Source organism: Scyliorhinus torazame, chromosome 17 (genome assembly GCF_047496885.1).
Source record: "Scyliorhinus torazame isolate Kashiwa2021f chromosome 17, sScyTor2.1, whole genome shotgun sequence".
NCBI lineage: Eukaryota > Metazoa > Chordata > Chondrichthyes > Carcharhiniformes > Scyliorhinidae > Scyliorhinus > Scyliorhinus torazame.
The window spans coordinates 90,522,319-90,546,867 of NC_092723.1; the positions used below are offsets into that span (position 1 = coordinate 90,522,319).

The window sequence follows — 24,549 nt, forward strand, 5'->3', positions numbered from 1 at the left end:
CTCGATGGGCCTAATGGCCTCCTGCACTGTAAATCCTAGGATTAGATTGTAGGTGCTTACTTATGCTGGCCAGTGTTTTGCTCTTACCCTCATGTTCAGTCATCAGAATTGGATGGGCAATTTGTAAGATTTCCTTATGATATTCTGGGGGGTAATACAATCTGATGGAGCACAGCCACTGCTCGTCAGCAGGTATGCCAGCGGTCTACATTACTATCCCATCTTGTAAGTAACAGCACTCTGGGCGGATTCTACCTGAGGGCAGGCAGTCTGGGGCTATAAGCTTTAATTCACAATCTGCCTGCTGTGCTTTCATTGAGGTAGCTTCCAAGCAAAAGCTTGTGACATACTTGGGTTCTCGAATGGATAAAGACAGCTTGCACTTTGTGGAGGAGAAAGTTCAGGCCATAAAAGGGGCCCTGACTCCACAAAATGCCACAGGATTGCGATATTTTCTGCGTCTCGTAAATTATTATGGAAAGTTTATTTCAACCTTGACCACCCACCCTGTTGGCACCTCTTCACAGGACGAACCAGAAGTGGGCCTGGGGAACTACGGAAATGGGGGCATTCGCAGGAGTAAAGAGGCGATTGTTGTCCGCACTGCAGCTCGTCCACTAAGGGTCGAACAGATACGCGCATGGATGTGTAAAGATCCACATTGTCATATTTTACTGCATGGTACAGGGTACCTCCCCAACAGCCCTACAGCTCTAAAACAGCAGGAACTGAGTATCGAAGACGGCATCCTCCTTTGGTCATCTTGAAGCCAAGCCAGGATTGGATACTACACAACTTGCACAGGACTTCAAAATTGAAGATGCTGGCGCAAAGCTATGTCTAGTGGCCAGGGTTCAATGGGGACATTGAGCGGATCATGCGAAGATGCCCATCATGTCAAGAGCACCAGAAGCTCCGACCTTTGGCCTCTCTTCACCCCTGGGAATGGCCAGGGTGACCCCGGGTAAGGCTGCATGTAGACTTCGCTGGGCCTTTCGTGGGTTTCATACTTGTAATCCTTGTGGACTGTCATTCTAAGTGGCTAGACGTACATAGGATGGCCTCCACCACATCAAGAAATGAAGGTGCTTGTTTAGCACCCATGGAATTCCTGAAGTGCTGATCACCGATAATGAGACCCCATTCACAAATGAGGAGTTCACCTCATTCTCACGTATGAATGGAATCGGGTGTATCTGGGCCACCCAACATCCAACGGCTTGGCCGAATGACTGGTCCAAACATTCAAGAGGGGCAAAGGCTCCCTGGACAGGCGACTGGCAAGATTCCTTTTTCATTATATGATCATGCCGCATGTTGCAACAGGTGGAGCTGCTGATCGGCTGATGTCTTAGAACCCAATTAAGCCTGACTTTCCAAAACCTAGGCAAAAAGGTACAGCTGCAGCCAAGTATCATGACCACAGGATCCCAGGCAGAATTTTCAACCAGAAGCCACAGTATGCACCCGCAACTTAAGAGATGGTGCACTCTAGTTCCCAGGGGTTATATTTGAGAAAAAAGAGCCATATCTGACAGGGTTCATTGTCTAAGGGAAGACCCTGCGCAAACACATTGATCACCTGAAGAAGCGGGAGTCTGCACCAGAGGATGCCCAGCCAGCGATGTTGGTACCTCCATCTCTCCGGGACCCACTCCTTAGCCAAGGCGTGCAACCCACCGTGGTCCAAAACCATGACCACCAAGATGATGATGACTCCGGCTCAGAGATGGACACCGAAGTGTCCACACTGAGAGACGATGTTGTGTACGGGCCGAAATCCCGGCAATAACCCTCCGGAGATCGTCTTGGAAAAGGCAGTCTACCAACCGTTACACGCCACCCAACACATCCCAGCTGCTGGCAGAAGCACATCCATGTGTGAAGTGGCGCAGAAAGACATCTCAATTTGTGGCAAAGAGGGAACTTTCGGACTTGGGTGTGGGGAGGGGAGGGTGTGACAACCCCTACAAGGCCCAAGGGCATACACTGATTGATCTCCCCGTGGGACTTATGGAATATGAGCTCCCCGCGAGTGAGAGCAGACCTGCCCTGCTGGTGCTCATTAGAAATCAGTATAAAGGCCAGCCCGAATAGGGACCGGCATTTTGTCTGTCCCAACAGGACTGTGTTGTGTGAATAGTTTGCTGCCGTGGGCTGACTTTATGTGACCTTGATTAAAATTTATGTTCTGCTTACCACTGACTTCCAGGCTCTTAATATTTTCAAATAAGATGGGTGGCTTGGTCAACTCCCCTTATGTGATGACTTTCATACCTTCAGAACTTGAGACAGCCAGTGCCTTTGTATCAGAATGAGCTGTTCAATTTGAAATTACCCTTTTGGATTAATTTCAGAAAAAGGCATTGCATTAACATCAGTCTGGAAAGGTTTTGCTGTTTCCTCTTGAGACAGGGGAATGTTTCAATCTATAAGAAAAGCCAGGTGATCCTCAGGTGAACATCTTTGTAGCCTTTGGTGGTTCTTAAAAACATAAAGTATTGACTAACATGAATCAATTTTTTAAGGAGGTCACAAAGAGGGTGGTGCACTTTATATAGTAAAGATATATTTCAGCAGTGTGAGTCTCAACCTCACAACTCAAAAGATGTGCAGAGTAGGTGGATTGGCCACGCTAAATTGCCCCTTAATTGGAGAAATTTAAAAAAATAATGTAAAGATATAATTCAGAAATTTTTGATTAAGGTCTCACCTGGCACACTGATGATGCAAGTAAAAGCTCATGGGTTCCAAGTGACGAGCTGGATCCAAAAAACAAGTATTCGGAATGGAGACTTAAGTTTGATAGAGAATAGAAGGATTTGAACATTGCCTGAAACCAATTCAGCACTAGCCTTTTTGTGCCTTCTGCAGGTGACGATGAGGAGGAGGAGCCCGAGTTTCCCCTGAGCCCCCGGCCACGGCCGCTTGCTGAGTTGCAGTTGAAAGAGAAGGCAGTTCCCATGCCCAACGCCAGTTCCTTCTTCATCTTCAGCCCAACTAACAAGTAGGTATCTCGGCAGTTTGGAGGAATGGACTGGTGCATAGACCCTTCATGTGTACCCTGGCATGTTTTTGTATATACATACTTTTGTATGTCCATCTGAGGAGGCAGGTAGAGCTGCAACCCAGATCTTAAGCGTTCTGTTCTATTTAACATCTTCAAAGATGAAAAGTAATGTGGTTTGGGAAACGTTACTTAAAGGGATGATGGTGGCTAGGCAATGGCAAACGTTCAAAGAGTGCATGGGTGAACTGCAACAATTGCCATGGCTTACAAGCGAAATTAGAGATAGTATTAGATCCAAGGAAGAGGCATGCAGAAAAATCATCAGACCTGAGGATTGGGAGCAGTTTTGAATTCAGCAAAAGAGAGGACCAAAAGAGAGGATTGATTAAGAAGGGGACAATAGAGTACGTGAGTAAGCTTGCAGGGAACATAAAAACTGACTGTAAAAGCTTCTATAGGTATGTGAAGGAAAAAGACAAATGTAGGTCCCTTACAGTCAGAAACACAGGAATGAAGAAATGACTGACCAACTAAATACATACTTTTGTATTGTCTTCGCATAGGAGGACACAAATAATGTGCCAGAAGTGTTGGGGAACACAGGTTAGTGAGAGGAAGAAACTGATGGAAATCAGTATTCGTAGGGAAATGGTGTTGGGGAAATTGATGGGATTGAAGGCCGATAAATCCCCAGGGCCTGATTAATCTACAAACAAGAGTACTTAGGAAGTGGCCCTAGAAATAGTGGATGCATTAATGGTCATTTTCCAAGATTCTATAGACTCTGGAACAGTTCCTACAGATTGGAGTGCTAATATAAACCCTATATTTCAAAAGGAAGGTAGAGAGCAAATGGAATTATAGACCAGTCAGCCTAACATCGGTAATGATAGAGTCCATTATAAAAAATTTAATTGCAGAGCACTTTGAAAACTGTGGCAACATTGGACAGAGTCAGTCAGCGTGGATTTATGAAAGAGAAATAGTGCTCGAAAAATCTACTGGAATCCTTTGAGTAAAGTTGACGAGAGGGAGCCAGTGGATGTGGTTTATTTGGCTTTTAGGCTTTCAACAAAGTTCCACATAAGATTTTAGATTTAGATTTATTGTCCTGTGATTTATTGTCAAAGAATTATTCTGTCAGCCGCCCCAGGGGTTACAGGATAAGGTGGCGTCAAGAACAGGGATAGGGGAGGGGAAGGTGTCGGAAATTTATAAGGAACTGATGGACTGGGAGGGAGTCCCGATATGGGTAGTGAAGCGTAAGTGGGAGGAAGAGCTTGGTAGGGAGTTGGAGGCTGGGTTGTGGGAGGATGCCTTGAGGAAAGTTAATGCATCCTTGTCGTGTGCCTTATCCAGTTTAAGGTGGTCCACAGGGCACACATGACTGTGGCCAGGATGAGCAGGTTTTTTGAAAAAGTGGAGCATAGATGTGGGCGGTGCACGGGTGGACCCGTGAACCATGTCCACATGTTCTGGGTGTGTCCGAAGCTTGGGGGATTCTGGAAGGGGTTTGCCGACATTATGTTGGAGGTCCTGAAGGTGAAGGTGGTCCCAAGTTAAGAGGTGGCGACCTTTGGTGTGTCAGAAGACCCGGGAGTCCAGGGGGCGAGAGAGGCCGATGCCTTGGCCTTTGCCTCCCTGGTAGCCCAGAGACGGATATTGTTAGAATGGAGGGACTCGGGGCCGCCGAAGCCAGGGACATGGGTGAGTGACCTGGCAGAGTTTCTCAGGTTACAGAAAATTAAATTCGTCTGGAGGGGCTCTGTGGAGGGATTTGCCCGGAGGTGGCAACCGGTTATCGATTTCTTCGAGAAAAGTTAAGATGTCCCGGGGGGGGGGGGGGGGGGGCGGTTGTGTTAATATATAAATGCCTCAAAAAATAGAAAAGAATTATTCTGCATACAGTCCAGGCAGATCGTTCCGTACATGAAAAAAATAGGATATATGATAAATACACAATGTAAATACATCAACATTAAGTGAAGCATACAGAGTATAGTGCCACAACAGAGAAGGTGCGTAGAGAGATCAGTTTAGTCCATAAGAGGACCATTCAGGAGTCTGGTAACAACAGGGAAGAATCTGTTTCTGAATATGTTAGTGCATGTTCTCAGACTTTTGTATCTTCTGCTTGATGGATGAGAGAGAATAATCGTCTGGGAGGGGTTTTTGATTAGGCTGCCCACTTTCCCAAGGCAGTGGATGGGAGGTGGGTTCGTAGATGGACTGGGCTGTGTTCACAACTCTCAGTAGTTTCTTACGGTCTTGGGTCGAGCAGTTGCCATACGAAGCTGTGATGCAGCCAAATAGGATGCTTTCCATGATGCATCTATAAAAATTGCTAAGTCAATTTTTGCATGTCGAATTTCCTTAGTTTCCTGTGGAAGTAAAAGTACTGTTGTGATTTCTTGGTCGTTGCATTGATGTGGGTGGAGCAGGACAGATTGTTGGTGATGTGTGCACTTAGGAATTTGAAGGCTGTCAACCATCACTTTGGCACCTTTGATGCAGACATGGGCGTGTACGATACTTCGCTTTCTGAAGATGATGACCAGCTCCTTAGTTTTGCTGATATTGAAGGAGAGGTTGTTGTCATTGCACCATGCCACTAGGTTTCCAATCTTCCTCCTGTACTCAGACTCATGGTTGTTTGAGATCCGACTCGCTATGGTCGTATCACCAGCAAACTTGTAGATAGAGTTGGAGCCGAATTTTGTCGCGCAGTCGAATGTGTGTATATAGTAATGGGTTAAGTACACAGCCTTACAGGGCCCCGGTATTGAGGACTATCGTGGTGGAGGTGTCGTTGTTTATCTTTAATGATTGTGGTCGATGGGTCAGGAAGTCGAGGATCCAGTGAAGAGGGATGAGCCAAGTCCTAAGAGATTAGTGTGTAAAATTAAAGGGCATGGGGTGGGGGTAGTGTATTGAGATGGATAGAGATGGCAGACAGGAAACAAAGAATAGAAATAAGCGGGTCTTTTTCCGAATGGCAGGCAGTGACGAGTGGGGTACGGCAGGAATCAGTGCTTGGACTCCAGCTATTCACAATATATATTAATGATTTAGATGAGGGAACTAAATGCAATTCTTTGTCCCGCGATGTCCGGAATGCGTTATCCCAATAGGGCGGAGAATCGGGAGTTGGGGGGAAAATCGGTGCCCACACAATGCTCTGACCACCCACTGGCGGCTTGAACAAGGTCGACAATGCGCTCCAGAGGGGCAAAGTAAATAAATGCAAATGGGTTTTAATGACCAATTTGCGTCTACATACTGGGCCTAGTGCTCAATGCTTCAACCTCCCATGATTATCTGAACCTGAGGGGCACAAATATCCTGGGGGGGAGATTTGTTAGTGCTCTTTGGGGGGGTTTAAACTAATGCAGCAGGGGCATGGGAACCTGGATTGTAGTTTTAGGGTACGGAAGAATGAGAGTATAGAGGTCAGGAGCACAGATTTGACGTCGCAGGGGGGGGCCAGTGTTCAGTTAGGTGGTTTGAAGTGTGTCTACTTCAATGCCAGGAGTATACGAAATAAGGTAGGGGAACTGGCAGCATGGGTTGGTACCTGGGACTTCGATGTTGTGGCCATTTCGGAGACATGGATAGAGCAGGGACAGGAATGGATGTTGCAGGTTCCGGGGTTTAGGTGTTTTAGTAAGCTCAGAGAAGGAGGCAAAAGAGGGGGAGGTGTGGCGCTGCTAGTCAAGAGCAGTATTACGGTGGCGGAGAGGATGCTAGATGGGGACTCTTCTTCTGAGGTAGTATGGGCTGAGGTTAGAAACAGGAAAGGAGAGGGCACCCTGTTGGGAGTTTTCTATAGGCCTCCAAATAGTTCTAGGGATCATAGTATCATAGAATTTACAATGCAGAAGGAGGCCATTCGGCCCATCGAGTCTGCACCGGCTCTTAGGAAAGAGCACCCTACCCAAGGTCAACACCGCCACCTTATCCCCATAGCCCAGTAACCCCACCCAACACTAAGGGCAATTTTGGACACTAAGGGCAATTTATCATGGCCAATCCACCTAACCTGCTCATCTTTGGACTGTGGGAGGAAACCGGAGCACCCGGAGGAAACCCACGCACACACGGGGAGGATGTGCAGACTCCGCACAGACAGTGACCCAAGCCGGAATCAAACCTGGGACCCTGGAGCTGTGAAGCAATTGTGCTATCCACAAGGCTACCATGCAGCCCTAAGAAATGTAGAGGAAAGGATGGCGAAGAAGATTCTGGATAAGAGCGAAAGTAACAGAGTAGTTATTATGGGAGACTTTAACTTTCCAAATATTGACTGGAAAAGATATAGTTCGAGTACATTAGATGGGTCGTTTTTTGTACAATGTGTGCAGAAGGGTTTCCTGACACAATATGTTGACAGGCCAACAAGAGGCCTGGTTTTGGTTTTGGATTTGGTTTTGGGTAATGAACCAGGCCAGGTGTTGGATTTGGAGGTAGGAGAGCACTTTGGGGACAGTGACCACAATTCGGTGACGTTTACGTTAGTGATGGAAAGGGATAAGTATACACCGCAGGGCAAGAGTTATAGCTGGGGGAAGGCAATTATGATGCCATTAGACATGGGGGGGATAGGTTGGAGAAGTAGGCTACAAGTGTTGGGCACACTGGATAAGTGGAGCTTGTTCAAGGAACTGCGTGTTCTTGATAAGTACGTACCGGTCAGGCAGGGAGGAAGGCGTCGAGTGAGGGAACCGTGGTTTACCAAAGAAGTGGAATCTCTTGATAAGAGGAAGAAGGAGGCCTATGTGAAGATGAGGTGTGAAGTTTCAGTTGGGGCGATGGATAGTTACAAGGTAGCGAGGAAGGATCTAAAGAGAGAGCTAAGACGAGCAAGGAGGGGACATGAGAAGTATTTGGCGGGTAGGATCAAGGAAAACCCAAAAGCTTTCTATAGGTATGTCAGGAATAAAAGAATGACTAGGGTAAGAGTAGGGCCAGTCAAGGACAGGGATGGGAAGTTGTGTGTGGAGTCTGAAGAGATAGGCGAGATACTAAATGAATATTTTTCGTCAGTATTCACTCAGGTAAAAGATAATGTTGTGGAGGAGAATGCTGAGACCCAGGCTATTAGAATAGATGGCATTGAGGTACGTAGGGAAGTGGTGTTGGCAATTCTGGACAGGCTGAAAATAGATAAGTCCCCGGGGCCTGATGGGATTTATCCTAGGATTCTCTGGGAAGCCAGGGAAGAGATTGCTGGGCCTTTGGCTTTGATTTTTATGTCATCATTGGCCACAGGGATAGTGCCAGAGGACTGGAGAAGAGCAAATGTGGTCCCTTTGTTCAAGAAGGGGAGTAGAGACAACCCCGGCAACTATAGACCGGTGAGCCTCACGTCTGTTGTGGGTAAAGTCTTGGAGGGGATTATAAGAGACTAGATTTATAATCAGCTAGATAGGAACAATATGATCAGGGATAGTCAGCATGGCTTTGTGAAGGGTAGGTCATGCCTCACAAACCTTATCGAGTTCTTTGAGAAGGTGACTGAACAGGTAGACGAGGGTAGAGCAGTTGATGTGGTGTCTATGGATTTCAGTAAAGCGTTTGATAAGGTTCCCCACGGTAGGCTATTGCAGAAAATACGGAGGCTGGGGATTGAGGGTGATTTAGAGATGTAGATCAGAAATTGGCTCGCTGAAAGAAGGCAGAGGGTGGTGGTTGATGGGAAATGTTCAGAATGGAGTTCAGTTACAAGTGGCGTACCACAAGGATCTGTTCTGGGGCCGTTGCTGTTTGTCATTTTTATAAATGACCTAGAGGAGGGCAAAGAAGGGTGGGTGAGTAAATTTGCAGACGACACTAAAGTCGGTGGTGTTGTCGACAGTGCGGAAGGATGTAGCAGGTTACAGAGGGACATAGATAAGCTGCAGAGTTGGGCTGAGAGTTGGCAAATGAAGTTTAATGTAGAGAAGTGTGAGTTGATTCACTTTGGAAGGAATAACAGGAATGCGGAATATTTGGCGAATGGTAAAGTTCTTGTAAGTGTGGATGAGCAGAGGGATCTAGGTGTCCATGTACATAGATCCCTGAAAGTTGCCACCCAGGTTGATAGGGTTGTGAAGAAGGCCTATGGAGTGTTGGCCTTTATTGGCAGAGGGATTGAGTTCCGGAGTCATGAGGTCATGTTGCAGCTGTACAAAACTCTGGTACGGCCGCATTTGGAGTATTGCGTACAGTTCTGGTCACCGCATTATAGGAAGGACGTGGAAGCTTTGGAGCGGGTGCAGAGGAGATTTACCAGGATGTTGCCTGGTATGGAGGGAAAATCTTATGAGGAAAGGCTGATGGACTTGAGGTTGTTTTCGTTAGAGAGAAGAAGGTTAAGAGGAGACTTAATAGAGGCATACAAAATGATCAGGGGGTTAGATAGGGTGGACAGTGAGAGCCTTCTCCCGCGGATGGAAATGGCTAGCACGAGGGGACATAGCTTTAAACTGAGGGGTAATAGATATAGGACAGAGGTCAGAGGTAGGTTCTTTACGCAAAGAGTGGTGAGGCCGTGGAATGCCCTACCTGCAACAGTAGTGAACTCGCCAACATTGAGGTCATTTAAAAGTTTATTGGATAAGCATATGGATGATAATGGCATAGTGTAGGTTAGATGGCTTTTGTTTTTTGACTTCCCATGTCGGTGCAACATCGTGGGTCGAAGGGCCTGTACTGCGCTGTATCGTTCTATGTTCTATACAACTGGAGCATGACTTGCCAGTTTTTATACTCGATGCCCCATCCACTCAAGGCAAGCATTCCATATGCTTTCTTGACTACGTTGTCGACTTGTGTTGCTACCTTCAAAGATCTGTGGACCTGCACACACAGATCTCTCTGACTTTCTGTATTCCTAAGGGTTTTGCCGTTTACGGCATATTTTTCCTCTCTGTTAGACCTCCCAAAATGCATTACCTCACATTTGTCCTTCTGCCATTTCTCTGCCAAAGTCTCCAACCTATCTATGCCCTGCTGTATCCTCTAACAATCCTCCATACTATCTGCCACTCCACCAACCTTGGTGTCATCTGCGAACTTACTAATTAGACCAGCTACATTTTCCTCCAAATCGTTTATGCATACTACAAACAACAGAGGCCTCACACAAATCCCTGTGGAACACCACTAATTGCAACCATCCATTCAGAGAAACACCCTTCCACTGCTACCCTTTGCCTTCTGTGACCGAGCCAGTTCTGTATCCATCTTACCACCTCACCCCTGATCCTATGTGACTGGAGTTTTTTGAGGAGGGGACAAAGATTATTGATGAGGGAAGGGCGGTGGATATTGTTTAAATAGACTTCAGTGAAGCCTTTGACAAGGTGCCTCATGGCACACTGGCACTTTTGTACCAGTCTGTCATGGGTACCCTAAAACCTACGGAATTGTGGTCACTACCCCCAAAACGTTCCCCTCAGAAAACCTCAACCACCTGTCCCGGCTCATTCCCCAATACCAGATCCAGTACTGCCCCTTCAGTATTCACACAGGAAAAAGACAATGTTGTCGAGGAGAACACTGAGATACAGGCTACTAGACTAGAAGGGCTTGAGGTTCATAAGGAGGAGGTGGTAGCAATTCTGGAAAGTGTGAAAATAGATAAATCCCCTTGGCCAGATGGGATTTATACTAGGATTCTCTGGGAAGCTAGGGAGCAGATTGCTGAGACTTTGGCTTTGATCTTTATGTCGTCATTGTCTACAGGAATAGTGCCAGAAGACTGGAGAATAGCAAATGTTGTCCCCTTGTTCAAGAAGGGGAGTAGAGACAACCCTGGGAACTATAGACCAGTGAGCCTTACTTCTGTTGTGGGCAAAGTCTTGGAAAGGTTTATACGAGATAGGATTTATAATCATCTAGAAAGGAATAATTTGATTAGGGATAGTCAACACGGTTTTGTGAAGGGTCGGTCGTGCCTCACAAACCTTATTGAGTTCTTTGCGAAGGTGACCAAACAGCTGGACGAGGGTAAAGCAGTTGATGTGGTGTATATGGATTTCAGTAAAGCGTTTGATAATGTTCCCCACGGTAGGCTATTGCAGAAAATACGGAGGCATGGGATTGAGGGTGATTTAGCGGTTTGGATCAGAAATTGGCTAGCTGTAAGAAGGCAGAGGGTGGTGGTTGATGGGAAATGTTCAGCCTGGAATTCAATTACTAGTGGTGTACCACAAGGATCTGTTTTGGGGCCACTGCTGTTTGTCATTTTTATAAATGATCTGGAGGATGGCGTAGGATGGGTGAGTAAATTTGCAGATGACACTAAAGTCGGTGGAGTTGTGGACAGTGCGGAAGGATGTTGCAGGTTACAGAGGGACATAGTTAAGCTGCAGAGCTGGGCTGAGAGGTGGCAAATGGAGTTTAATGCAGAAAAGTGTGAGGTGATTCAATTTGGAAGGAGTAACAGGAATACAGAGTACTGGGCTAATGGTAAGATTCTTGGTAGTGTGGATGAGCAGAGAGATCTCGGTGTCCATGTACATAGATCCCTGAAAGTTGCCACCCAGGTTGATAGGGTTGTTAAGAAGGCGTACGGTGTGTTAGCTTTTATTGGTAGAGGGATTGAATTTCAGAGCCATGAGGTCATGTTGCAGCTGTACAAAACTCTGGTGCGGCCGCATTTGGAGTATTGCGTGCAGTTCTGGTCGCCGCATTATAGGAAGGATGTGGAAGTATTGGAAAGGGTGCAGAGGAGATTTATCAGGATGTTGCCTGGTATGGAGGGAAGATCTTATGAGGAAAGACTGAGGGACTTAAGGCTGTTTTCGTTAGAGAGAAGAAGGTTAAGAGGTGACTTAATTGAGGCATACAAGATGATCAGAGGATTAGATAGGGTGGAGATTGAGAGCCTTTTTCCTCGGATGGTAATGTCTAGTACGAGGGCACATAGCTTTAAATTGAGGGGAGATAGATATAGGACAGATGTCAGAGGTAGGTTCTTTACTCAGAGAGTAGTAAGGGCGTGGAATGCCCTGCCTGCAGCAGTAGTGGACTCGCCAACATTCAGGGCATTTAAATGGTCATTGGATAAACATATGGATGATAAGGGAATAGTGTAGATGGGCTTTAGATTGGTTTCATAGGTCGGCGCAACATCGAGGGCTGAAGGGCCTGTACTGCGCTGTAATGTTCTATGTTCTATGTTCCCTAGTTTGACTATCTACATATTGCATCAAAAAGCCTTCCTGGGTACACCTTACAAACTCTGCCCCATCCAAGCCCCTAGCACTAAGTGACTCCCAGTCAATGGAGAGGAAATTAACATCCCTACCACAACAACCCTGTTACATATCCAAAACCTCTCTACCGATCTGCTTCTCTATCTCTCGCTGGCAATTGGGGGAGCCTGAAATAAACCCCCAACATTGTGATTGCCCCCTTCCTGTTCCTGAGCTCCTCCCAGATTGCCTCATTGTATGAGCCCTCCGAGGTGTTCTCCCGCAGTACGGCTATAATATTCTCCTTAACCAGTAATGTTACTTCCCCACTCCTTTTACATAGAATCATAGAATTTACAATGCAGATGCCGCACCGGCCCTTGGAAAGAGAACCCTACCTAAAGCCACACATCTACCCTATCCCTGTAACCCAACCTGTCCTTTTTTGGACACTAAGGGCAATTTATCATGGCCAATCCACCTAACCTGCACATCTTTGGACTGTGGTTGGAAACTGGAGCACCCGGAGGAAACCCACGCAGAGACGGGGAGAACGTGCAGACTCCACACAGACAGTGACCCAAGCCGTGAATCGAACCTGGGACCTTGGAGCTATGAAGCAATTGTGCTAGCCACTAGGCCACCTTGCCGCCCTCCCCCTCTATCTCTCCTTCAGCATCTATGTCCTCCAACGTTCAGCTGTCAATCCTGCCCTTCCTTTAACCAAGTTTCTGTGACAGCCACAACATCATAATTGGGCGGCACGGTAGCACAGTGGGTAGCACTGTTGCTTCACAGCTCCAGGGTCCCAGATTCTATTCCCGGCTTGGGTCACTGTCTGTGTGGAGTCTGCACGTTCTCCCTGTGTCTTCGTGGGTTTCCTCCAGGTGCTCTGGTTTCCTCCCACAAGACCCTGTTAGGTCATTTGGAAATTATGAATTCTCCCTCGGTGTACCCGAAGAGGCGCCAAAATGTGGCAACTAGGGGCTTTTCGCAGTAACTTCACTGCAGTGTTAAAGTAAGCCTACTTGTGACAATAAAGATTATTATGATAATTCCAAGTAAGTTCATCTGCCTCACCCACTATACTTCTGGCGTTGAAACAATACAATTCAAACCACTGTGTTTGAGCAGAGAGGATATTCTCTTATTTTTGTCCTCTATTTCCCCTCCAGTTATTACACCTTCTAAGCTAGCGCTCTGGTTCCCACCTCCTGCCTACTAGTTTAAATCCTCCCAAGTGACTCTAGCAAACACCCAGCCAGAATATTGGTGCCCCTCCAGTTTTGGTGCAATCACACCTGCCCCGGAAGAGATCCCAGTGGTCCAGAAATCTCTCCCTCCTACACCATCAGCTTTGCCACGTATTTAGTGCAGCTAAATATTAACAAAGGTTCTGAGTGGTCTGGCAACTTAAAAGTAGACAAATCTCAAGGGCCAGATAAAATGTATGCCAGGCCTCAGAGTGAGGCATGGAAGGAAATAGCAGGGTGCTGGCAACAATTGTCAATTCCTCTCTGGCTACAGGAGAGATGCCAGAGGATTGAAGGATAGCCAAAGTTATACCATTATTCAAGAAAGGAGGAAGGGATAAACCAGGATACTATAGGTCAGTCAGTCTAACCTCAGTGGTGGGGAAACTATTGGAAGCAATTCTGAGAGACATAATTAATCTGCAGTTGGATAGGCAGCTATTAATCAAGAACAGTTAGCATGATTTTGTTACGATCGGGGTGAGGCGGTGACATAATGGTATTGTCGCTGGACAAGTAATCCAGAGACCCAGGATAATGAGACCTGGGTTTGAATCCCACCACGGCAGGTGATCAAATTTAAGCTCAGTAAAAATATATCTGGACTTAAAAGTCTAAAGGTGACCATGAAACCATTGTCGATTCTTTTAAAAACCCATCTGGTTCACTAACGTCCTTTAGAAAAGGAAATCTGCCATCCTTACCTGGTGTGGCCTACTTGTGACTCCAGACCCACAGCAATGTGGATGACTCTTAAATGCTCTCTGAAATGGCCTAGCAAGCCACTCAGTTGTATTCAACCACTACAAAAACACAAAAAAGGAATGAAACCGGGCGGACCACCGAGCGTCGAACCAGGCAAAAAAACAGAAAACCCAGCCCAGTCGACCCTGCAAAGTCCTCCCTGCAATAGGTGGGAGAGCTGTCTCACAGACAAATTGAGCAACAGCCTGAGATAGTCATACTCACAGACAATGTCCCAGACACCAGTATCACCATTCCTTGGTATGTCCTGTCTCACCGCCAGGACAGACTCAGCAGAGGTGGCAGCACAGTGGTATACAGTCAGGAGGGAGTTGCCCTAGGAGTCCTCAACATCAGCTCTGGAGCCGTGGCTTCAGGTTAAACATGGGCAAGGAAACCTCCTGCTGATTACCATGTACTGGTCACCATTAGCGGATGAATCAGCACGGTAGCACAGTGGTTAGCACAGTTGCTTCAGAGCTTCAGGGTGCCAGGTTTGATTCCCGGCTTGGGTCACTGTCTGTGCGGAGTCTGCACGTTCTCCCCGTGTCTGCGTGGGTTTCCTCTGGGTGCTCCGGTTTCCTCCCACAGTCCAAAAATGTACAAGTTAGGTGGATTGGCCATGCTAAATTGCCCTTCGTGTCCAAAAAGGCTGGGTGGGGTTACTGGGTTACGGGGATAGGGTAGAAGTATGGACTTAAATGGGGTGCTTTTTCCAAGGGCCGGTGGAGACTCGCTGGGCCGAATGGCCTCCTTCTGCGCTGTAAATTCTATGATTCAAATTCTATGAATCAGTACTCCATGGTGAACACTACTTGGAGGTGGTGAAGGAACCAACAAGAGAGAAAAACATACTTGACTTCATCCTCACCAATCTGCCTACTGCAGGTGCATCTGTCCATAACGGTATCGGTAGAAATGACCACTGCGCAGTCCTTGTGGAGACAAAGTCCCGTCTTCACATTAAGGATACGCTCAATTGTGTTGTTTGGCACTACCACCGTGCTAAATGGGATAGACTTCGAACAGATCTTGCAACTCAAGACTGGCATTCATGAGGCGCTTTGGGTCATCAGCAGCAGAACTGTATTCAACCACAATCTGCAACCTCATGGTCTGGCATGGTGGACAGCACAGTGGTTAGCACTGCTGACTCACAGCTCCACGGTCCCAGGTTCAATTCTGGCCTCGGGTGACTGTGTGGAGTTTTCAATTTCTCCCCCTGTCTGCGTGGGTTTTCTCTGGGTGGTCCGATTTCCTCCCACAGTCCAAAGATGTGCAGGTTAGGTGGATTGGCCAAGCTATATTGCCCCTTGGTGTCCAAAAAAAATTAGGTGGGGTTGATGGGTTATGGGGATAGGTTGGAGGCAGGGGCTTAAGCAGTGTGCTCTTTTCAAGGGACGGTGCAGACACGATGGGCCGAATGGCCTCCTTCTGCACTCCAAATTCTATGGTTCTAAATCCTCCATTCTACCATTACCATACAGCCAGGGGATCAACCCTGGTTCAATGAAGCATGCCAGAACCAATATCAGGCACACTGAAAAATGAGGTAGCAACCTGATGAAGCTGCAACACAGGACGACTTGCGTGCCAAACAGCACAAGCAGAAAGTAATAGACAGAGCTAAGCAATTGCACAACAAATGCATCAGATCTAAGCTCTGTAGTCCTGCCACATCCAGCCGTGCATGTTGGTGGACAATTAAACTACTCACTGGAGGATAAGGCTCCACAAATATCCCCATCCGCAATGCTGGAGGAGCCCAACACACATGTGCAAAAAACAAGGCTGAGGCATTTTCAACAATCTTCAGCCTGAATCTTGTAAGGGGTCTAGTTTGAGGGCTACGGTGATGGCAGCGTTACCAATGGCTCCAAGTAGGTATTCAAGGAGCCCGGTGGTGCAGTCCACAGTGAAGATATGGAATCAGTTGAGGAGGCATTTTAGGGTGGAAGTAATGTTGGCGCTAATGCCGCTGTGCGAGAATCATTGGTTTATCCCGAGGTGGATGGATAGTGTATACAGGAGGTGGAGGGAAGTGGGGCTGGTCAAGGTGAGGGATCTGTTTTTGGAGGAAGGGTTTGCCAGTCTGGAGGAGCTAAGGGAGAGGGTGGAGCAGCCGAGGGGGAGTGAGTTCCGGTATCTGCAGTTTAGGGACTTCGCGCAAAAGATCTGGAGGGGGTTCCCTAGGTTGCCGGGGTGCACCCTGCTGTAGCGACTGCTGCTTCCGGATGTGGAAGGTGAGGGAAGAATTGGGGATATATACAAGTGGCTGGGGGAGCAGGAAGGCGAATGGGTGGTGAAGGTCAAGGAGAAATGGGAAGCAGAGTTGGGAAGGAAGATCAATTGGGGAATACTCCATAGGGTAAACGGGACCTCCTCTTGTGCAAGGATGAGCCTGATACAGTTTAAGGTGGTGCACAGGGTGCATATGACTCAGGCGAGAATGAGTGGGTTCTTTCAGGGAGTAGCAGAGAAATGTGAGAGGTGTGGGCGGGGCCAGTAAATCACACGCACATGTTTTGGGGTTGCAAATAAATTCGGGTAGATTTTGGGCGGGAGTGTTCGCGGTCTGAGCCAGGATAGTGGAGGAGATGGACCTGGACCTTTTGGTGGCAATATTTGGGGTTTCAGAGCAGCCGGTGCTCAAGGAGAGGAGGATGGCCGATGTCATGGTCTTCGCCTCTCTGATTGCACGGCGGTGAATTTTGCAGGAGTGGCGGTCGGCATCGCCAAAGGGGGTAGTAGGTAGTGGCTTGGTTGGGTGATCTGTACGACTTCCTGCATTTAGAGATGATCAAGTATGAGTTATGGGGGTTTGAGGAAAGGTGGGGGATATTTGTGACCGTGTTTGAGGGGATGTTCGCCGTGGGGGAGGGGGGGGTGAAAAAGGGGAAAAATCTGTACAGGCTGTACTGACCAAGGCAGGCCAGCAGCACGGTTCAATTCCCGTACCAGCCTCCCCGAACAGGCGCCGGAATGTGGCGACTAGGGGATTTTCACAGTAACTTCATTGAAGCCTACTCGTGACAATAAGCGATTTTCATTTCATTTCATATATCAAGACAGCATTTGACCGAGTATGGCATAAATGAGCCCGAGCTAAACTGGAGCCAATGGGAATAAGGGAAAACTCTCGGCTGGTTGGAATCATACCTAGCACAACGGAAGATGGCTGTGGTGGTTGGAGGTCAATCATGTCCTAGGCCCAACCATCTTCAGCTGCTTCATCAATGACCTCCCTTCCACCATAAGGTCAGAAGTGGGGATGTTTGCGGATGACTGTACAATGTTCAGCACCATTCGCGACTCCTCAGATAATGAAGGAGTCCATGTCCAATTGCAGCAAGATCTGGACAATATCCAGGCTTGGGCTGACAAGTGGCAAGTTAAATTTGTTCCCCACAAGTGCCAGGCAATGACCATCTCCTACAATAGAGGATCCAACCACCGCCCCTTGACATTCAATGGCATTACCATCGCTGAATCCCCCACAATCAACATCCTGGGGATTGCCATTGATCAGAAACTGAACTGGACTAGCTATATTAATACTGTGGCTACCAGGGTAGGTCAAAGGCTAGGAATCCTACGGTGAGTAACTCACCTCCTGAACCCTTAAAGCCTGTCCACCATCTACAAGGCACAAGTCAGGAGTTTAATGGAATACTCTCCACTTGCCTGGTTGAGTGCAGCTCCAACAACACTCGAGAAGCACGACACCATCCAGGACAAAGCAGCCCGCTTGATTGCTCCTCCTTCCACAAACATTCAATCTCTCCACCACCGACGAACAGTGGCAGCCATGTGTACCATCTACAAGATGCACTGAGTAACTTACCAAAGTTCCTTAGACAGCGTCTTCCAAACCCACCACGACTACCATCTAGAAGGACAAGAGCAGCAGATACCTGGGAATCCCATCAGCTGGAGGTTCCCCTCCAAGTCACTCACCACCCTGACTTGGAAATGTGAAAATGAAATGAAATGAAAATCGCTTATTGTCACAAGTAGGCTTCAAATGAAGTTACTGTGAAAAGCCCCTAGTCACCACATTCCGGCGCCTGTTCGGGGAGGCTGGTACGGGAATTGAACCGTGCTGCTGGCCTGCCTTGGTCTGTTTTCAAAGCCAGCGATATATCGCCGATCCTTCACTGTCGCAGGGGCAACATCCTGGAAAACCCTCCCCCACAGCACAGTGGGTGTACCTACACCTAAAGGACTGCAGCGGCTCAAAAAGGCAACTCACCACCATCTTCTGAAGGGCAACTAGGGATGGGCAATAAATGCTGGCCTAGCCAGCGACGCTCACATCCTGTAAATTAATTTTTAAGAAATGTCATGGCTGTCCAACTTGATTAAATTTTTCGAAGAAGTGACCAGGTGTGTATAATAATAATCTTTATTGTCACAAGTAGGCTTACATTAACACTGCAATGAAGTTACTGTGAAAAGCCCCTAGTCGCCACATTCCGGCGCCTGTTCGGGAACATGGAGGGAGAATTCAGAATGCCCAAATTACCTCACAGCACGTCTTTCGGGTCTTGAGGAAGTAAACCGGAGCACCCGGAGGAAACCCATGCAGACACTGGGAGAACGTGCAGACGCACAGACAGTGACCCAAGCCGGGAATCGAACCTGGGAATCTGGAGCTGTGAAGCAACAGTGCTACCCACTGTGCTACCGTGCTGCCCATGACCATGCTGTAGATGAGGAAAATGCATTTGACGTGGTCTACTTGGACTGCATTTTAGAATCATAGAATTTACAGTGCGAAAGGAGACCATTCGACCCATCGAGTCTGCACCGGCTCTTGGAAAGAGCACCCTATCCATTCGGAACCTTGGCGTGGCGAACCTCAGGTTAAACCACCACCAGTTAGCTCCAAAGTCTGACTCCTGTTTTTTTGCTGACACCCATCCTCTGAACGGGGTCTGCAACGGGGGCATTTGATCTTGGATCACCGTGCTCGGGTGGGGGGGGGCGGGGAGCGGAGGGCAACAGGTGATGCAGGTGCAGGCAGGCCCGCTGTGAAGATTAACGTGACAGAGGCTTCACATGTATCACGTGTAACATATTTTAAGTGTGATCTTTGGACTTAACCATTTACTGTAGCTACACATAGTGAGCACCCCCCCCCCGCCCTCCAGTGCCCATTCAGTACTCCTCAATCGCCTTGATCTTATGTCGTCTAGTGCTACATCTAGGTGTTCCCCGGGACATATCCGGCACTTTTCGCACCCTGTGACCTTTGATGCCCTTGGCGGACGTCCTCTGGAGGGCTTTGAGCCGGAGGGCCCCGGCTGACTTACGGTGTCACTGACTTCACCGTGTCACCTATTCTGCCCACTGCCCTTGATGTGCACGGTGTCTGGAGGTGGGGGTCGGGGGGGGGGCGGGGGGGTAGATTTGTAAGAACTGGAGACCGCCCCCCTTTCTGCCCAGGGTTGGCCTCCAGTACTTTCTCCTCCCTGGTGGTGCTCGTAGGGCCCTGGAGGTTTCCATGGGGTGGAGGGGCAGCTGGAGTGAGCTCCAGCGAACTCTGCGTCATCTGGCTCTGCAAGTCCTGGTGCCTCCCCATTGTCTGCTCAATGAAGTCGATACCCTCAGCGATGCTCCTCAGTGACTGGACCACATTCTGCAGTGCCCAGTAATGTTCACCTGCGAGTACAAGATGATTCTGAGGCCGTCAGCCATGGTCGTCACAGACTGAGCCATGCCATAGACACCACCATTCAAGACACTGACGTCATGCTCCATGCTTTCCACTCAGTCAGTATTGACCTCGGTGCCACACATTGTTGGCATCATCTCCTGTGCCCGTAGCCTTTGGGACAACAAAAGAACAAAGCAAAGTACAGCATAGGAACAGTCCCTTCGGCCCTCCAAACCCGCGCCGACCATGCTGCCCGTCTAAACTAAAATCTTCTACACTTCATGGGTCCGTATCCCTCTATTCCCATCCTATTCATGTATTTGTCAAGATGCCCCTTAAATGTCACCATCGTCCCTGCTCCCACCACCTCCTCCGGCAGCGAGTTACAGGCACCCACTACCCTCTGTGTAAAAAACTTGCCTCGTACATCGACTCTAAACCTTGCCCCTCGCACCTGAAGCCTAGTAATTGACCCCTCTACCCTGGGAAAAAGCCTCTGACTATCCACTCTGTCTATGCCCCTCATAATTTTGTAGACCTATATCAGGTTGCCCCTCAACCTCCGTCGTTCCAGTGAGAACAAACCGAGTTTATCCAACCGCTCCTCATAGCTAATGCCCTCCATACCAGGCAACATTCTGGCAAGTCTCTTGTGCACCCTCTCTAAAGCCTCCACATCCTTCTGGTAGTGTGGCAACCAGAATTGAACACTATACTCCAAGTGTGGCCTAACTAAGGTTCTATACAGCTGCAACATGACTTGCCAATTCTTTTACTCAATGCCCCGGCCAATAAAGGCAAGCATGCCGTATGCCTTCTTGACTACCTTCTCCACCTGTGTTGCCCCTTTCAGTGACCTGTGGACCTGTACACCTAGATATCTCTGACTTTCAATACTCTTGAGGGTTCTACCATTCACTGTATATTCCCTACCTGCATTAGACCTTCCAAAATGCATTACCTCACATTTGTCCAGATTAAACTCCATCTGCCATCTCTCCGCCCAAGTCTCCAAACAATCTAAATCCTGCTGTATCCTCTGACAGTCCTCATCGCTATCCGCAATTCCACCAACCTTTGTGTCGTCTGTAAACTTACTAATCAGACCAGTTACATTTTCCTCCAAATCATTTATATATACTACAAACAGCAAAGGTCCCAGCACTGATCCCTGCGGAACACCACTGGTCACAGCCCTCCAATTAGAAAAGCATCCTTCCATTGCTACTCTCTGCCTTCTATGACCTAGCCAGTTCTGTATCCACCTTGCCAGCTCATCCCTGATCCTGTGTGACTTCACCTTTTGTACTAGTCTACCATGAGGGACCTTGTCAAAGGCCTTACTGAAGTCCATGTAGACAACATCCACTGCCCTACCTGCATCAATCATCTTTGTGACCTCCTCGAAAAACTCTGTCAAGTTAGTGAGACACGACCTCCCCTTCACAAAACCATGCTGCCTCTCACTAATACATCCATTTGCTTCCAAATGGGAGTAGATCGAAGAATTCTCTCCAGTAATGTCCCTACCACTGAAGTAAGGCTCACTGGCCTGTAGTTCCCTGGATTATCCTTGCTAACCTTTTTAAACAGAGGAACAACATTGGCTATTCTCCAGTCCTCCAGGACATCACCTGGAGACAGTGAGGATCCAAAGATTTCTGTCAAGGCCTCAGCAATTTCCTCTCCAGCCTCCTTCAGTATTCTGGGATAGATCCCATCAGGCCCTGGGGACTTATCTACCTTAATATTTTTCAAGACTCCCAACATCTCGTCTTTTTGGATCTCAATGTGACCCAGGCTATCTACACACCCTTCTCCAGACTCAACATCTACCAATTCCTTCTCTTTGGTGAATACTGATGCAAAGTATTCATTTAGTACCTCGCCCATTTCCTCTGGCTCCACACATAAATTCCCTTGCCTATCCTTCAGGGGGCCAACCCTTTCCCTGGCTACCCTCTTGCTTTTTATGTACGTGTAAAAAGCCTTGGGATTTTCCTTAACCCTATTTGCCAATGACTTTTCGTGACCCCTCCTGACTCCTTGCTTAAGTTCCTTCCTACTTTCCTTATATTGCACACAGGCTTAGTCTGTTCCCAGCCTTTTAGCCCTGACAAATTTAGCCTCCTTTTCCTTTTTGATGAGGCCTACAATATCTCTCGCTATCCAAAGTTCCCGTAAATTGCCGTATTTATCCTTCTTCCACACAGGAACATGCCGGTCCTGAATTCCTTTCAACTGACACTTGAAAGCCTCCCACATGTCAGATGTTGATATGCCCTCAAACATCCGCCCCCAATCTAGGTTCTTCAGTTCCCGCCTAATATTGTTATAATTATCCTTCCCCCAATTTAGCACATTCACCTTAGGACCACTCTTATCCTTGTCCACCAGCACTTTAAAACTTACTGAATTGTGGTCACTGTTCCCGAAATGCTCCCCTACTGAAACATCTACCACCTGGCCGGGCTCATTCCCCAATACCAGGTCCAGTACCGCCCCTTCCCTAGTTGGACTGTCTACATATTGTTTTCTGAATCCCTCCTGGATGCTCCTTACAAACTCTGCCCCGTCTAAGCCCCTGGCACTAAGTGAGTCCCAGTCAATATTGGGAAAGTTGAAGTCTCCCATCACCACAACCCTGTTGTTTTTACTCTTTTCCAAAATCTGTCTACCTATCTGCTCCTCTATCTCCCGCTGGCTGTTGGGAGGCCTGTAGTAAACCCCCAACATTGTGACTGCACCCTTCTTATTCCTGATCTCTACCCATATAGCCTCACTGCCCACTGAGGTGTCCTCCCGTAGTACAGCTGTGATATCCTCCCTAACCAGTCGCGCAACTCCGCCACCCCTTTTACATCCCCCTCTATCCCGCCTGAAACATCTAAATCCTGGAACGTTTAGCTGCCAATCCTGCCCTTCCCTCAAACAGGTCTCTGTAATGGCAACAACATCATAGTTCCAAGCACCAGTCCAAGCTCTCAGTTCATCTGCCTTACCCGTAATACTTCTTGCATTAAAATATATGCACTTCAGGCCACCAGACCCGCTGTGTTCAGCAACTTCTCCCTGTCTGGTCTGCCTCAGAGCCACACTGTCCCTATTCCCTACTTCTCCCTCAATGCTCTCACCTTCTGACCCCTGGGTCTTCCCCTCTTGTCGCCTATAATAGGGTATCGCCTCCTGCGGGGACAAGGAGAGGGCAATGTGAGCCGCACGCTTGATGGATCAGAGGGGCTATAGCAGGTGGCATGAGTGGGCACCGCAACTGGACATGAAGGGGTTGCGCTGGTAGATGCTAGAGGGTGCTGAGGAATGAGCACAAAGATCTGATGTGGGGAGGGAGCGAGTGTCAGCAAGTGATTTGTGGGGGGTGCGGGGAATATGAGGGGTGGTAGGCGGAACTGATGCCAGAAGAGAGGTGGTAACTCTTGTATGATAGAAGTAGATTGGTTTGTGAGCCAAGGAATGAGGCCTGACAACGGAGACTGTTAACAGAATGAAATTTAAATCTTTAAAGAGCCTTAGAGATAGCCGTTTCGATGGAGCTTGCTGCTAAGGAAGCTTCTCAGCTCAGAGCAGGCAGGAGGATCCACAAAATGACCGCCACCCAGAGAAAATCTACACAGCACAATGGTGTCCAAAAATGTTTTCCAGCTCTCTTTAGCTGCTCTTGGCTAGAAAAGATAAAGTTGAACTGGAGTGCTGTGAACATGTTAACTGATTCCAAAACAGATCTACACAGCATCTTAGAGAAATAGATTGCATGAGAGGGCAAAATCGAGAACTATGACGGGTGCCGATCTAACTGGCCCACTCATGTTCGCGTAATCAGAATCCAGCCATGTTGTGGCGAGAAATCAATAATCACCAGTTCAGGCCAATCTCCATACAATTATTCACCAAGGAGAGGGACAGGATGGATGTTGAGGCTAGGGATGGGTGTTTAAATACTCTAGGTCACGTCAGCATAAGGAAGGGGGAAGTTTTGGGTATTCTAAAAGGCATTAAGGTGGACATGTCCCAGGTCCGGATGGGATCTATCCCAGGTTATTGAGGGAAGCGAGGGACGAAATATCTGGGGCCTTAACAGATATCCTTGCAGCATCCTTGAGCACGGGTGAGATCCCGGAGGACTGGAGAATTGCTAATGTTGTCCCTTTGTTTAAGAAGGGTACCAGGGATAATCCAGGGAAGAATAGACCTGTGAACTTGACGTCAGTTGTAGGCAAACTGTTGGAGAAGAAACTGAGGGATAGGATCTTTTCACATTTGGAAGAAAATAGACTAATCAGTGATAGGCAGCATGGTTTTGTGCAGGGAAGGTCATGTCTTACAAACCTAATAGAATTCTTTGAGGAAGTGACAACGTTAATTGATGTGGGAAGGGCTGTAGATGTCATATACATGGACTTCAGTAAGGATTTTGATAAAGTTTCCCATGGCAGGTTGATGGAAAAAGTGAAGTCGTATGGGGTTCAGGGTGTACTAGCTAGATGGATAAAGAACTGGCTGGGCAACAGGAGACAGTGAGTAGTGGTGGAAGGGAGTGTCTCAAAATGGAGAAAGGTGACTAGTGGTGTTCCACAGGGATCCGTGCTCGGACCACTGTTGTTTGTGATATACATAAATGATTTGGACGAAGGTATAGGTGGTCTGAATAGCAAATTTGCAGATGATACTAAGATTGGTGGAGTTGCA

At 47.8% G+C, this 24,549-nt stretch overlaps 1 protein-coding gene across 12 annotated transcripts in view; it reads left to right on the top strand.

The window, feature by feature from the left end:
* The window catches only part of LOC140393996 (voltage-dependent L-type calcium channel subunit alpha-1S-like), an 804,045-nt gene that overhangs the window by 256,424 nt on the left and 523,072 nt on the right, over positions 1-24,549 (top strand). For all 12 annotated transcript variants that reach the window (XM_072480735.1, XM_072480727.1, XM_072480737.1 and 9 more), the window contains one exon: positions 2,875-3,007. In XM_072480735.1, the coding sequence (XP_072336836.1) occupies positions 2,875-3,007 (133 nt within the window). The remainder of the gene's footprint in view (positions 1-2,874; positions 3,008-24,549) is intronic.